Genomic DNA, 15,527 nt, shown 5'->3' with positions numbered 1-15,527 from the left:
GATCAAAGATGGTCAAGGTTTCCTGGCCATAGGCAAGTGTTGTTACTTGATAACGGGATCACATCATTAGGAGAATCATGTGATGGACTAGACCCAAACTAATAGACGTAGCATGTTGACCGTGTCATTTTGTTGCTACTGTTTTCTGCGTGTCAAGTATTTGTTCCTATGACCATGAGATCATATAACTCACTGACACCGGAGGAATGCTTTGTGTGTATCAAACGTTGCAACGTAACTGGGTGAATATAAAGATGCTCTACAGGTATCTCCGAAGGTGTTCGTTGAGTCAGTATGGATCAAGACTGGGATTTGTCACTCTGTATGACGGAGAGGTATCTCGGGGCCCACTCGGTAATACAACATCACACACAAGCCTTGCAAGCAATGTGACTTAGTGTAAGTTGCGGGATCTTGTATTACGGAACGAGTAAAGAGACTTGCCGGTAAACGAGATTGAAATAGGTATGCGGATACTGACGATCGAATCTCAGGCAAGTAACATACCGAAGGACAAAGGGAATGACATACGGGATTATATGAATCCTTGGCACTGAGGTTCAACCGATAAAGATCTTCGGAATATGTAGGATCCAATATGGGCATCCAGGTCCCGCTATTGGATATTGACCGAGGAGTCACTCGGGTCATGTCTGCATAGTTCTCGAACCCGCAGGGTCTGCACACTTAAGGTTCGACGTTGTTTTATGCGTATTTGAGTTGTATGGTTGGTTACCGAATGTTGTTCGGAGTCCCGGATGAGATCACGGACGTCATGAGGGTTTTCGGAATGATTCGGAAACGAAGATTGATATATAGGATGACCTCATTTGATTACCGGAAGGTTTTCGGAGTTACCGGGAATGTGCCGGGAATGACGAAAGGGTTCCGGGTGTTCACCGGGAGGGGGGGGGCAACCCACCCCGGGGAAGCCCATAGGCCTTGGGGGTGGCACACCAGCCCTTTGTGGGCAGGTGGGACAGCCCAAGAAGGCCCTATGCGCCAAAGGATGAGAAATCAAAGAGAAAGAAAAAAGGGGGAGGTGGGAAAGGAGAGAAGGACTCCAGCTTCCAATCCTAGTTGGATTAGGTTTGGAAGGGGAGGACTTCCCCCCTTGGTTCGGCCGACCCCCTTGGGGCTCCTTGAGCCTCAAGGCAAGGCCCCTCCCCTCCCACCTATATATACAGAGGTTTTAGGGCTGATTTGAGACAACTTTTCAAGGCAGCCCGACCACATACCTCCACGGTTTTTCCTCTAGATCGCGTTTCTGCGGAGCTCGGGCGGAGCCCTGTTGAGATTAGATCACCACCAACCTCCGGAGTGCCGTCACGCTGCCGGAGAACTCATCTACCTCTCTGTCTCTCCTGCTGGATCAAGAAGGCCGAGATCATCGTCGAGCTGTACGTGTGCTGAACGCGGAGGTGCCGTCCGTTCGGCACTAGATCGTGGGACGGTTCATGGGACGGTTTGCGGGGCGGATCGAGGGACATGAGGACGTTCCACTACATCAACCGCGTTCACTAACGCTTCTGCTGTGCGATCTACAAGGGTACGTAGATCGGAAATCCCCTCTCATAGATGGACATCACCATTGTAGGTCTTCGTGCGCGTAGGAATTTTTTTTTGTTTCCCATGCGACGTTCCCCAACAGCCTTGAGGCACAAGGCCTCAAGGGTGCGCCGACGCTAGGGAGCAGGATGACTCCTCTTCCAATCCGGTTTGGGAAGGAGGAGTCCTCCTCTTCCTTCCCACCTCCCTCTTTCCCTTTTCTTTTTCTTTTCTTTTTGGTATTTTTTATGTGGAGCCATGGGCTCCTTGGGCTGACTCCACCAGCCCACTAAGGACTTGTGGCACCACCCTAGGGTCTTGGGCTCACTCCCGGGTGGGTGGGCCCCTCCCGGTGAACTTCTGGAACCCATTCGTCAATCCTGATACATTGCCAGAATTGTCCGAAACTTTCCGGTGACCAAATGAAACCATCCTATATATCAATCTTCGTTTCCGGACCATTTTGGAAACCCTCATGACGACCGTGAACAACATTCGGTAACCACACATATAACTCAACTATATTAAAACATCATCGAACCTTAAGTGTGCAGACCCTGCGGGTTCGAGAACTATGTAGACATGCCCCGAGGCACTCCTCGGTCAATATCTAATAGCGGGACCTGGATGCCCATCCTACATATTCTCCGAAGATCTTATCGGTTGAACCTCAGTGTCAAGGATTCATATAATCCCGTATGTCATTCCTTTTGTCCTTCGGTATGTTATTTGCCTGAGATTTGATCGTCGGTATCCGCATACCTATTTCAATCTTGTTACCGGCAAGTCTCTTTACTCGTTCCGTAATACAAGATCACGTGACTTACACTTAGTCACATTTCTTGCAAGGGTTGTGTGTGATGTTGTATTACCGAGTGGGCTCTGAGATACCTCTCCATCACATGGAGTGACAAATCCCAATCTTGATCCATACTAACTCAATGACACCTTCGGAGATACTGTAGAGCACCTTTATAGTCACCCAGTTACGTTGCGACGTTTGATGCACACAAGGTATTCCTCCGGTGCCAATGAGTTATATGATCTCATGGTCATAGGAACAAATACTTGACACGCAGAAAACAATAGCAATAAAACAACACGATCAATATGCTACGTCCATAGTTTGGGTCTTAGTCCATCACATGATTCTCCTAATGATGTGATCCAGTTATCAAGTGACAACACTTGCATATAGTCATAAAACGTTGACTATCATTGATCAACTCGCTAGCCAAGTAGAGGCTTGCTAGGGACATTGTTTTGTCCATGTATCCACACATGTATCTATGTTTTCATTCAATACAATTATAGCATGGATAATAAACGATTATCTTTAAACAGGAAATATAATAATAACTATTTATCATTGCCTCTAGGGCATATGTCCAACACCTGACCCCCCTCTGTCCCTCCTTCAGTGATCCGGAAGCTTCTGTTTCGCTGATTTTTTATATATTTTTTCTGAATTTCTTTGGGCTTCGGAAATTGGGTAAAAGCCCGTGCAATATAGACATCAGCACACAGAAACTGTCACTAGGTGCACTAAGTTAGTAGGTTAGTCCAAATATGTGTAAAATGATATAAAAGTGTAGCAAAACATATAACAATGTCACCCAAAAGATCATGGAAGAAGCAGAAATTATAGATACGTTTGGGACGAATCAGGTGTCCGGACGACCGTGATCTCCTGGACGTCCGGAAACTGCACTGCATAAGTGGATCCAACGGTCACCTTTGTGCCACCACTATATATAGTTTTCTCCCACCTCGAGTGAGAGGCGCCGAAGACAGGCGAAAGATTCCAAGAACATCTTTCTTTCTCACTCCCATTTGCCTACACCAAAATCTAGATCCCAAGTGCATCTGTGAGTGCCTTTGAGGGTTGCTCCAATCAAAAGATAGATCGTCTCCCTCTCCTCCTCTCAACCCAAGCTACTTATGATTTGAGCAAGTTTTGAGCAGTCCTCGTGATCTTGTTACTCTTGTAGGTTGAAGAGACCTAGGCGGTAGGAGTTCTTCGGAGAGGAATCAAACGTTGTGATTACCCTCGGAAAGTTTGTGAGGGTTTGGAAGCCACCTCAAAGCCTTACCACTAGTGGTTGAGAAACGCCTTCGTGGTGTTGTCTCAAAGGGAGAATAGGGTGAGCCTTTGGGGTGTTGGTGTGCCTTTGTGGTAACATCCACCTCTCTAACAGTGACTAGCTTCCCTCCAAGGAAGTGAACATCGGGATACATCCTCGTCTCGGTGACTTCGGTTATCCTTAACCCTAACTCCTTACATGTGGTTTAATTTGTTTACTTGAGAGTACATTCACTACATATTTTTGTCCTCATTATATTATGTTGGCTTTTTCCCTGTAAAGATTAATCATTTAGGCCTACACTTTATATCCCGCAATTCATACTTGCTACTATTGACATATCTTGTGTTTAGTGTGATTTGCTAATCTGTGTCATACACTCACATATCTTATGATATTGCTCAAGTAAGTTTGTGTAACTTACTTGTGCTTGTGAGTAATCATGTTGTGTTCATCTTAGCAGAACAAGTTGCTTGTGCACGTAGTTGAGTCTAGTACATTTAGGATCTGTGCTTCAAAAGTATCCTCTTAGTTTATTTCTGCATTAGGATAAAGCCAAATTCGTAGAAGTTTTTAAAACGCCTATTCACCCCCCTCTAGGCGACATCGTGGTCCTTTCAGGCGAAAAAATGACCAGGGGGGCTGTTCGGCCCCCGAGGGGACTGAAATAGTGTCGCCTGGTAGTGCGCCGATGGAAAAAATGGCGTGGGGGGGCTCGGGTTCCGAGCCGCCCCGAAGGGCACCCCCAGCCGCCGCTTTTGGCCCACTTTCGGAGCAAATTGCCCATTTTTGGCCCATATTCGACATGCTCTCGCACAAATTTAACAACAATAGTTATTTTTTATCACATAGTTCATCACAGAAATCAATACAGATCAAAAAATAGTTTAACAAGTCAATACAAATCAAAAATCAAGCTAGGCGTTGCCCTTAAGCCTCCATATGCGCTCCACCAAATCGTGCTGCGGTTTTTGATGCACTTGTGGGTCTCGAATCTCCTGATGCATGTTGAGGAAGGCAGTCCAGGTTGCCGGTAGTTGGTGATCAACTTGGGCAAGAGGACCCTACGTGTAATATGACACTGGCTCTTCCTGCTCGCTCTCAATGATCATGTTGTGCAAGATGACACAACAAGTCATGGCGTCCCACATTTGATCTTTTGACCAGGTCTGAGTGGGGTACCGTACAACAGCAAATCGAGATTGGAGCACACAAAATGCCCATTCGACATCCTTCCTGCAAGCTTCTTGATGATTGGCAAAGTAGGAGTTCTTGCCTCCTGGCGCACGATTTGAGATAGTCTTCATAAATGTGGACCATCTCGGATAGCTGCCATCTACTAGGTAGTACCCCTTGTTGTAGTGGTGTCCATTGACCTCATAGCTAACCACAGGAGCATGACTTTCAACAAGCTTGACAAAGACATTCGAACATTGCACTACGTTGATGTCATTGGAAGTTCCTGGCATACCAAAGAAGGAATGCCAAATCAAGAGGTCATGTGTGGCCACTGCCTCAAGTACCACACCGCAACCTCCTTTGGCGCCTTTGTACATCCCTTGCCAAGCAAATGGACAGTTTTTCCATTTCCAATGCATGTAGTCGATACTTCCAAGCATCCCAGGAAATCCTCTTCCTACATTCAGTGCTAGGCCCCGAGCAGTGTCGTCACCATTTGGTGATTGCAAATATTGAGATCCAAAAACTACCACCATTGCCTTGCACAACTTGTAGAAACACTCAATGGTGGTGGACTCGGCCATGCGTCCATAGTCTTCCAAAATATCATCGGGAGCTCCGTACGCAAGCACCCTCATAGCTATCATGCACTTATGAAGAGAGGTGAATCCAAGTGTGTCGGTGCAATCTTTTTTGCACTTCAAGTAGCTGTCGAACTCCCCGATGGAATTCATAATCCTCAGGAAGAGCTTCCAGCTCATACAATAACGGCGCCGGAATACTTTATCGCCGTGCAAAGAAGCATCGGCGAAATAGCCTTCTAGTCGATGCCTCTGCTTTGCCTTCAGCAGGCCCGGCGCCGAGCCACCTCGCCACACCTTTGCATTGCTTGCGAACAGGCCGACGAGAGCGGCGAGGACCATAAGGTGCTCTTCATCCTAGACGTCGGCATCGGCTTCCTCCTCCAGTAGCGTCGGGAACGCCTCCATTTCGTCGGAGTCGATTGCCCACGCAAATCGCCGAACACCTGGCGGGCGTGGCGGACGCGGAGTCGCGTACGTGCCCGGAGCGTCGGGAAAACTCGCCAAAAGCAAGGGGGGGCGAAGCCGCAGATAACCCTACATTCGTCGATGGGGTAATGGCCTTTGTAGCTGTGGTAGGTAGGTGGGCGACGCCGGAATCGGCAGATTCGGAAAAGAAAAGGCCTTTTTCGCTTGATAGGAGGGCCAACACCTCGTTCTTCCTTCCGCCGGCGTCCCCGGGCGCCAGCCAGCGCGCTGGGTTCGGGTTGGGATCGGCGGAGCTAATTTCGATCTTAATCGACGAAAAATCGGCTTCTAAAAACGCGACTGGATCGTTTTTTTTCTCACCGGCAAAAAAAATGATCTGAAAAGGGTTTGTTGGGGACGTGGTTGAAGATGTTCTAAGTCCTCTACTCCCACGCACATGTTCAAAACGGCTGGAGAGAGCCTACCACTGTGCCAGGACCTAGTTTGCGAACAATTCAAGCTCAGTACTAATATATTCCCACCTTAGAAAATTTTGAATTCAAATTACGTCTAAAAAATCAAGCAGTTTTTCTTTGGAATTTTACGGTAACCGCGGTAACCGCGGTATCCGCGGTTCTCGCCCACCCTCTGTATTTTTTTGGATTCGATAGGCAAAACGTTTTTTTTTTTTTTTGTGAAACGATAGCCAAAACGTTGGTTGGGATACGGCCGGGTTAGATCGGGCCCTTCCATTCAGATAAGTCTAGCCCATATGCTCTGACAGGGAAAAGATGACTCTAGTTTCGCCCTAGAAATGTCCAGATGTTTCGCCTATCCTCCATAACCCAGATCAAGGGCACGCCATCATCACACGACTCTCCTGCGCAACGAAATCGAGGTATGCCTTCCCGATCCCTCACGATTCACATCCGTTCTGTCGTAGTCATAGGTCCGCGCCATTGCTGCATCCCACCTGCATCTCTCTCGCGGGGGATGATTTTGTTCCCTCGGATCTCTCTTGTTTGTGTTCTTGGTCGATTGTTCATTTGAGAGGCAACCCATATGCATATATGTGTTCGTGGAAATGAGGCTCCAGAAATTTGTGAAGGAAGGTGTGATCAGATTTTTAGGTAGGGGTGTGCTAATTCATGGTTTCATTGACGCTTCCAATATCCATGGCATGATTTTGCTGCTCGACGCCAACAAAATTTTGCCCGTTTCTTGCTGTTCTCTGAATTTATGTGCAAGGTCAATTGTACTTTATGCATGACCCTTTCTGTATGATTGACCGTATGTATTTCTAGCTAGCTCAAGGAACTATCCTGGTACATGCTTATTCCCATGGATCTGTTCTTTGAGTAGAGATTGCAGGCAGCGAGCACACGAATTCCATGAGGGGGAGTGCGAGGTCTCTAGTGGAAACTGCAACCAGACAAATCAAACCTGGCAATGGATTTGCGAGTATGTCAAGATCCACCCTCAATTTGCTTTGCTTGAGATTGAGAGTTCCAAGAGATCCACCCTCAATTTGCGAGTATGTCTCACTTCTTGGTGTTCTGTTGCACAGGGTTGATGACGATTACAACTCCCCAGAAGCATGAGAAGGGGATCAACCCTACTCAATCCGCCCTCCCAAAGGATGAAAACGTCGAGCCCCTCGTCGCTTTCAGCCGGCCGCCTCCTTTGCCACCGGTTCTAGGCCCTTTGATCGCGCTCTCGCTTTTTCAGACTTCGTCTACTGATGAAGACAAGAAATGAGTCACCAGGTACGCGTACACGTTGCGTATGTTCTTCTGATCTTCTCTGTTTTAGTGTTTTAGCGCAGTAATGTTGTAGTGACATAAAATTCAAAGTTCTGTGCAGGGGAGTTGCTTGTATGATCGCTGAGTTGGTTACTTTTCGGAGCCTGGCCGTGTATATACTCGGAAGTTGTACACATCATGTCACTAGTAGTCTGGCAAGTACTCCTACTACGGAATCTGAACAATAGTAGTCTTATGTGTCGACTTTTCGGACTGAAAAAATTTCGAAGTCTGTCGGTGTGCTAGTATTTATCTTGTCAATTACTCCCTCCGGTCCTTTTTACTCCGCATATTAGATTTAGGTCAAGTCAAACTTTACAAAGTTTGATCAAATATATATTGAAAAATATCAACATCTACAATACCAAATATACATATCATGAAACTACCTTTCGCAATGAATCTAACAATATTAATTTGATATCGTGAATGTTGATACATGTTCCTATAAATTTGATTAAAGTAGAGATACTTTGACTTCGGACAAAGCTAATATGCAAACTAAAAAGGACCTGAGGTAGTACCTTGTGCGTTTTCGATTTCTACGGGCTCGTTTAAAAGTGGCAGCAAACGTGGTACAATAGCTACAACAACGCAGCTAAGGATAAGGGATGTATTAAAAAACTAAAAACAGTAAGTACCACTTAGAAGATGTCATCAAGGCCCTTCTAACGCGGATCTCGGGAGATCAGGCGCTGGGACCTATTCCCAGCCGTGAACGCAACTTAGCCGAACTTGAAATAATTAAAACGCCCAAACTCAACGAAATTTACTCTATTTTGGGCAAAATATAGAGGTTTTATTCATATTTATATAAATTTTTGAAACATACATAAAAAACCTTAAAAAAAACTACGTCGCCGTCCGAGCCTAGTTCATGTCGAGGAAGTTGTAGAAGACGGGGTAGTCGTTCCCGTCGACGTTGCTCGGTGGCTCGTCCTTCACGCCGCCGTCCTCGTTGTAGCCTTGCCCTGGACCGCCGCTACAGACGGGCTAGATCAGCTCGGTCGCCTCCTCATCGCTGTCGAAGAGGACGATGATGCCGTCCTCGTCGCGGCTACGGCGTCGCTCGACGATTTCCTCCACAGCACAACGTTGGCGCTCCATCTTCTCCATAACATGGTCCTTTGTGACAGATCCTTTGTGAAACCCTAATCTGACGGTACCATCAAGTTTCACATCGGTGCCACCGAAAGCATGTGATCAATTTTCTGTTGAGCAGATTTCAAGAATCGAAATTTTGGAGTTTGAAATCGATCTTAACGAGATTTGGAAATTGTCCTAGGTCATCGTATGGTACCACCGAGATTCATATATCGGTCTCACCAAAAATTTAAAAGTTGCCACGTTCAGTTCAACTCGGTACCACCGAGATTCATTTCGGTGTCACCGAATTGGGCAATAATGTTGTAACGGTTGAATTTTGGGGATACCTATATACACCCCTCCACCCCCTCATTCGCAGAGGAAGCACTCCGAACAGTTTGAAGTGAAAACAAAACAATAACTAAACAAATTGACTGAGGAACTATCTAATACAACTATTACTTTCGAGGACAAGAAGGATGCTCTATATCTTTTTCCAATCCTGGCAAAGGGCACACACACTTGCCAGATTCATTTTTCTCAGAGACAGCCATCTATTCATGTGTTGAGATCAAGAGATTCCAATCCAATCATTTAAAATTTATATCTAGCATCCCCAAGTTACTTTCCACAAAATCAATCTCTCCTACACATGTCAAATATGTAAGAAAGTGATTAAGTGTTGAGGAGACTATCTTTTGAAACACAAGAGCAAAGAGTTCATCGTTCTATCGCATCTATTATCTTTTGGAGGGTGGTACCTCCTAGACTAGTTAGATGTCTTTTCGGAGCCTCCTACTTTGTGTTGTGGAGTTGAACCAAGAAGTTTGTACGGGCAAGGAGATCGCCTACTTCGTGAAGATCTACCGTGAGTGAGGCTAGTCGTGTTGGACGTAAGCCATGGTGGAATAGACAAGGCCGTTTCTTCATGGACCCTTTATGGATGGAGCCCTGTGTGGACTCTCACAGGTGTTACCCTCCGTGGGTTGAAGTCTCCAGTAACGTGGACGTACGATAGCCCCACCTATCGACGCCAAAAATCACCGTGTCAACCTTTGTGTTTGATCTTCCTTCCATGTCCTCTACATTACATTTGCATGTCTTTACTCTTCGATGTAATACTCTTAGATATGCATGTGTAGGGTAAACCTAACTTGTCATAATTGCTAAAACTGACCCACAACTAAAACTGGGAAAAGATGAAGTTTTTATTTGGTCAAGTTGTCTAATCACCCACCCTCTAGACATACTTCAGATCCTACAAGTGGTATCGACGCTTTGATCTCCATTGAATTGGTTTCAAAACCAAGGAGAGTATGACGTCTAGTGAGGGAAATTATCACTGTAGAGGTCCATATTTTGATGGTACAAACTTTGCTAGTTGGAAGCATAAGATGATGCATATTCTTGGTCCTAATCCTGTCGTTTGGGTTGTTGTTTGTGTTGGTGTGCAAGGTGATTTCTTCGGAGAAGGAAGAGAACCGGATCGTCATGCGACAGCGATAGAATTGAAGATGTTGCAATACAATCTTCAAGCCTGCGACATTATGTTCAACTGCTTGTGCCCCGAAGAATTCAACAAAATCAGCCGCCTTGAGAACGCAAAGGAAATTTGGGACACTTTGGTTGATATGCACGAATGTCCTGAATCTGTCACGGAATCTAAGTTGGATGTGCTTCAAAGTCAGCTTGATAAGTTTAAGATGAAGGATGGCAAAGGAGTCGCTTAGATGTACTCTAGGCTAGCTCTCATCACAAATGAGATTGCCAACTTTGGAAGTAAAGAGATGGTTGACAAATTCATCATCAAGAAGATACTTAGCATTGGATGAAAGATACGACACCGTGTGCAGATTGATCCAAATGATGGCAAACTACAAGGATCTCAAGCCAACGGAAGTCATTGGAAGGATTGTTGCTCATGAAATGTCACTCAAGGACAAAGATGAGTTGCACAACAAGTCAAGCGGTTCTTACAAAGCTTCAAGTGATACTCCTGCTACTTGAAATGACAACCTTGTTACCAATGAATAGATAAGCCTCATGATCAAAAAATTGAACAATTTCTACAAGCATAGAGGCAAAGAGAGAAGCTCAAGCTCAAGATATGAAGTGAAGCGTTCATCTAGTCGTGACCGAAACTGCTACAATTATGGAAAGCCCGGACACTATTCCAATGAGTGCTCGGCTCCCCACAAATGAAGAGAAGAGTTACCTAGAAGACGAAGCTAAAGAGATGAGTCGCCTCACACAGAGATAAGAGTAGAGAAGATCGTTATGAACAAAGACACTCCCGGAGAAGCAAGGAATCAGAGAAGGAGGACAAGTACACCAAGAGCTGCTCAAGAAGAAGACATCAAGCTCACGTTGGTGAATGGGTATCCCGCTCCGAGTCAGACAACCAATCCGAGAGAAGGTACCACTCCAACTCCGACTATAGTCAAGATAATGGTGTTGCCGGTCTTGCGCTCGTTTCCTCCAACTCCTACGACATATTTGATTCACCAAATGAAGGTATTGGAAACTGCTTCATGGCAAAAGGCCCAAAGGTACCACACCCCGAGTACTTTGATTTTGATAGTGATGAGGATGACTTGTTAGGATAAGATGACTTGCTCTTTGATAAAACTAGTGATAACACTGAAAATGAACTTGATGATAATCATGCTAGTCAAGAGAAGTCGAATGATGATGATAATAAAGAGATTGAATGGCTAACTAAAGAATTAAACACTCTTAAGTTAGCTGATGAAAATACTCTAGAAGATCATAGAGAGCTTACAAGAACTCATGAGAAAAAACGCTTCGAGAAGCTAAATTTAGAGCAAGAGCATGAGTTCCTAAAAGCAATCAATGATGATCTTCGAAAGAAGAATTCCTTTTTTCTAGCCAAACGATTACTCTTATCTACTTTTTTCCCACAAGTTAAACCTAAGAACACTACTAATAATAGCAAGAAAGTTTGTTCATCTAGTAACAACAATGCTAAAGTTAAATCAAATGATGTTGTTCTTAGTAGCTCTCTTGATTCCACTAATGAATCTCTTAGCCAAGTTACACTTGAGCAAGAAGACAATTTATTGAAAGGAATTATAGAGAGAGGTGTCTTCAAGAGTCTTGCCGGAAGTAAGCAATTCGAGGAAATTGTTCGCAAGCAAGGAGGACATGAGAAGAAGCAAGGTATTTGTTATTTCAATGTCAATGGAGTTGAATGGGAAGAAGTTCAATATCCCATCCCGAAGTTCATTCCTAAAAAGGAGAAGTATGATCCTACTCTCCCCAAGGGAACAAGCTCTCAAGATGACCTTCTACCACAATACCACAAGGCCAAGGGCAAGCTTCAAGAGGAGATTGACTCATTTGAGGAAGACCCCCAAGCCAAGGTCAAGTGGATTCCCAAGGACACTACTAGCTCTACTTCATCTAGTGCGACCACAACTCCAAGGATCCCCATCAAGTTGATGTGGGTCTCGAGGAGTAAGAACTGTTGGGTAACGTAGCATAAATTCAAAATTTTCCTACGCCATATTCAGATCTTCCTATGGAGAGACCAGCAACGGGAGAGGGGTGAGTGCATCTTCATACCTTTGAAGATCGCTAAGCGGAAGCGTTGCTAGAACGCGGTTGATGGAGTCGTACTCGTGGCGATTCAGATCGCGGTGTGATTCTGATCTAGTGCCGAACCATGGCACCTCCGCGTTCAACACACGTGCAGCCCGGTGACGTCTCTGGCACCTTCATCCAGCAAGGAGAAGGGAGAGGTTGGGGAAGATCTCCGGCAGCACGACGGCGTGGTGTCGATGAAGAGACGAGTTCTCCGTGCAGGGCTTCGCCAAGCACCGTGGGAGAGAAGGAAGAAGAAGAGCAGGGCTGCGCCGAGAGAGAGATGGAAAACCGTATCTCCAAAGGCCAAAAACCCCACTATATATAGGGGGAAGGGAGGGGTGGCGCCCCCTTTAGGGTTTCCCCCTTGGGGGGGTGTGGCAGCCCTAGATGGGAGAGGGGGGCGGCGGCCATGGAGGAGAGGGGGTGGCGCACCCCTAGGTGGGCCTTAGGCCCACCAGCGCCTAGGGTTTCCCCTCCCTCCCTCTCTGGTGTGCTTGGGCTGAGTGTGGGGGGCCGCACCAGCCCACCTAGGGGCTGGTTCCCTCCCGCACTTGGCCCATGTAGCCTTCCGGGGCTTGTGCCCCTCCCGGTGGGCCTCCGGAACCCTTCTGGTGGTCCCGGCACTTTGCCGGTGGTGCCCGAAACATTTCCGGCGTCCAAACCCATCCATCCTATATATCAATCTTTACCTCCGGACCATTCTGGGGCTCCTCGTGACGTCCGGGATCTCATCCGGGACTCCGAACATCATTCGGTAACCTCGTATAACAATTCCCTATAACCCTAGCGTCATCTAAGTGTGTAGACCCTACGGGTTCGGGAATCATGCACACATGACCGAGACGCTCTCCGGCCAACAACCATCAGCGGGATCTGGACACCCATGGTGACTCCCACATGTTCCACGATGATCTCATCGGATGAACCATGATGTCAAGGATTCAATCAATCCCGTATACAATTCCCTTTGTCTGTCGGTATAGAACTTGCCCAAGATTCGATCATCGGTATACATATACCTTGTTCAATCTCGTTACCGGTAAGTCTCTTCACTCGTTCCGAGCACGTCATCCTGTGACTAACTCCTTAGTCACATTGAGCTCATGATGATGTTCTACCGAGTGGGCCCAGAGATACCTCTCCGTCACACGGAGTGACAAATCCCGATCTCGATTAATACCAACCCATCAGACACTTTCGGAGGTACCCGTAGTGCACCTTTATAGTCACCTAGTTACGTTATGACGTTTGATACACCCAAAGCACTCCTACGGTATCCGGGAGTTGCACAATCTCACAGTCGAAGGAAAAGACACTTGACATTAGAAAAGCTTTAGCATACGAACAACACGATCCAGTGCTATGCTTAGGATTTGGTCTTGTCCATCACATCATTCTCCCAATGATGTGATCCCATTATCAATAACATCTAATGTCCATGATCAGGAAACCATGATCATCTATTGATCAACGAGCTAGCCAACTAGAGGTTTGCTAGGGACACATTTGGTCTATTTATTCACACATGTATTAATGTTTCCTGTTAATACAATTATAGCGTGAACAATAGACGATTATCATGAACAAGGAAATATGATAATAACCATTTTATTATTGCCTCTAGGGCATATTTCTAACAAGAACTAGAGAAGTTCTTGAGGGATGACTCCGCCAATGAAATTCACTCTTATTAATTTTCGCAAGAACTAATTGCAATCAGCTTCAACCCTATGCATTAGTTCGAGGAGTCACACATTCCCTCAAAGGTAAGCAAGGGACAAGGTAATTAATGTATCTTTGGACATTATATCACATGCACTTCATTCCATGTCGATAGATATCCTTGCATATGTTCCTTGTGCTTTGGGACTAACCCGTGTAGGTGAGAAGAATAAGAAAAAACAAGGATTACTCCCAACTCAAGATGAACTTCATCAACAATGAGCATTCACCAATACTACACCTACATGAAGTCTTCTACGACAAAATCCAATGTTAGTTTATCCCTCTTAGGGGGGATGTCACATCAAGGGGGAGCTTTACTCTAAGACTTGAGTATAAGCATCTCTCAAAGATGTGAACACATTGAAAGATTTATGTAAAAGTGGCAACCCCACTTGTGCTTAAGCGATGAGTATGACCTATGATGTGACAATATACTGATATATAGATGACTTCGTCATCGCAAAAGTACTTATAGATGACTCATTTTGCGAGATACACATCCTTTGCCAAACCCTAATATCTCGGTACCACCAACTTTCACATCGGTGCCACCGAAACCATGTGACCAACTTTCTGTTGGGCAGATTTCAAGAATCGGAATTTCCGAGTTTCAAATCGGTCTCACCGATATTTGGACACTTCCCTAGGTCATCGTATCGGTACCATCGAGATTCATATATCGGTCTCACCGAGAAATCAAAAGTTGGCACATTTAGTGCAACTGGGTACCATCGAGATTCATTTTGGTGTCACCGAGTTAGGAAATAATGTTGTAACAGTTGGACTTTGGGGGATGCCTATATATACCTCTCCACCTCCTCTCGTTCGCACAGGAAGCACTTACACACACACACACACACTTGCGAGATCCATTTTTCTGACAGAGAGCCACCTACTCATGTGTTGAGATCAAGAGATTCCAATCAGACCATTTGAAACATGATCTCTTGCCTCCCCAGGTTGCTTTCCACAAAATCAATCTCACTTACCCATGCCAAATCTGTGAGAGAGTGATTGAGTCTTGAGGGGACTATCTTTTGAAACACAAGAGCAAGGAGTTCATCGTTCTACCACATCCATTACCTTTTGGAGGGTGGTGCCTCCTAGATTGGTTAGATGTCGCTTGGGAGCCTCCTACTTCATGTTGTGGAGTTGAACCAAGAAGTTTGTACGAACAAGGAGATCGCCTACTTCGTGAAGATCTACCGTGAATGAGGTTAGTCCTGTGTGGACGTAAGCCATGGTGGAATAGACAAGTCCGCTTCTTCGTGGACCCTTGTGGGTGGAGCCCTCCATGGACTCTCGCAACCGTTACCCTCCGTGCGTTGAAGTCTCCACAAACGTGGATGTACGATAGTGCCACCTATCAGAGCCACAACAAAAATCACCATGTCAACCTTTGCATTTGATCTTCCTTCCCTACCCTCTACGTTACATTTGCATGTCTTTACTTTCCGCGGCTATACTCTTAGATATGCATGTGTAGGGTGAAATTGACTAGTCAAAAT

At 45.7% G+C, this 15,527-nt stretch overlaps 1 protein-coding gene across 4 annotated transcripts; it reads left to right on the top strand.

Moving 5' to 3' along the window:
• Positions 1-6,534: 6,534 nt before the first annotated feature.
• On the top strand, positions 6,535-7,850 carry LOC123430623. 4 transcript variants are annotated; one of them, XM_045114475.1, is made up of 4 exons: positions 6,535-6,698; positions 7,163-7,261; positions 7,368-7,566; positions 7,654-7,850. In XM_045114475.1, exons 1-3 carry the CDS (start codon positions 6,623-6,625, stop codon positions 7,556-7,558), a joined length of 366 nt encoding a protein of 121 aa, XP_044970410.1. In that variant the 5' UTR covers positions 6,535-6,622; the 3' UTR covers positions 7,559-7,566; positions 7,654-7,850. The 4 variants fall into 4 exon arrangements, with proteins under 4 accessions (XP_044970410.1, XP_044970409.1, XP_044970411.1 ...); XM_045114474.1 differs by having other exon boundaries at positions 6,537-6,698; positions 7,664-7,850; XM_045114476.1 differs by having other exon boundaries at positions 6,612-6,698; positions 7,105-7,261; positions 7,664-7,850.
• Positions 7,851-15,527: the final 7,677 nt, after the last annotated feature.

Source organism: Hordeum vulgare, chromosome 2H (assembly GCF_904849725.1).
Source record: "Hordeum vulgare subsp. vulgare chromosome 2H, MorexV3_pseudomolecules_assembly, whole genome shotgun sequence".
In the NCBI taxonomy this organism is placed as follows: domain Eukaryota; kingdom Viridiplantae; phylum Streptophyta; class Magnoliopsida; order Poales; family Poaceae; genus Hordeum; species Hordeum vulgare.
Note: the sequence above shows the minus strand (reverse complement) of the source record. Positions and strands in the feature narration are given on the sequence as shown.

Excerpts from the sequence above, each read along its gene's own strand:
- LOC123430623 (XM_045114475.1), top strand. The coding sequence starts at position 6,623 with ATGTTTCGCCTATCCTCCATAACCCAGATCAAGGGCACGCCATCATCA. Across the intron at positions 6,699-7,162 it reads TCCTGCGCAACGAAATCGAG|AGATTGCAGGCAGCGAGCAC; the intron begins GTATGCCTTCCC and ends TTCTTTGAGTAG. Across the intron at positions 7,262-7,367 it reads ACCTGGCAATGGATTTGCGA|GGTTGATGACGATTACAACT; the intron begins GTATGTCAAGAT and ends TCTGTTGCACAG.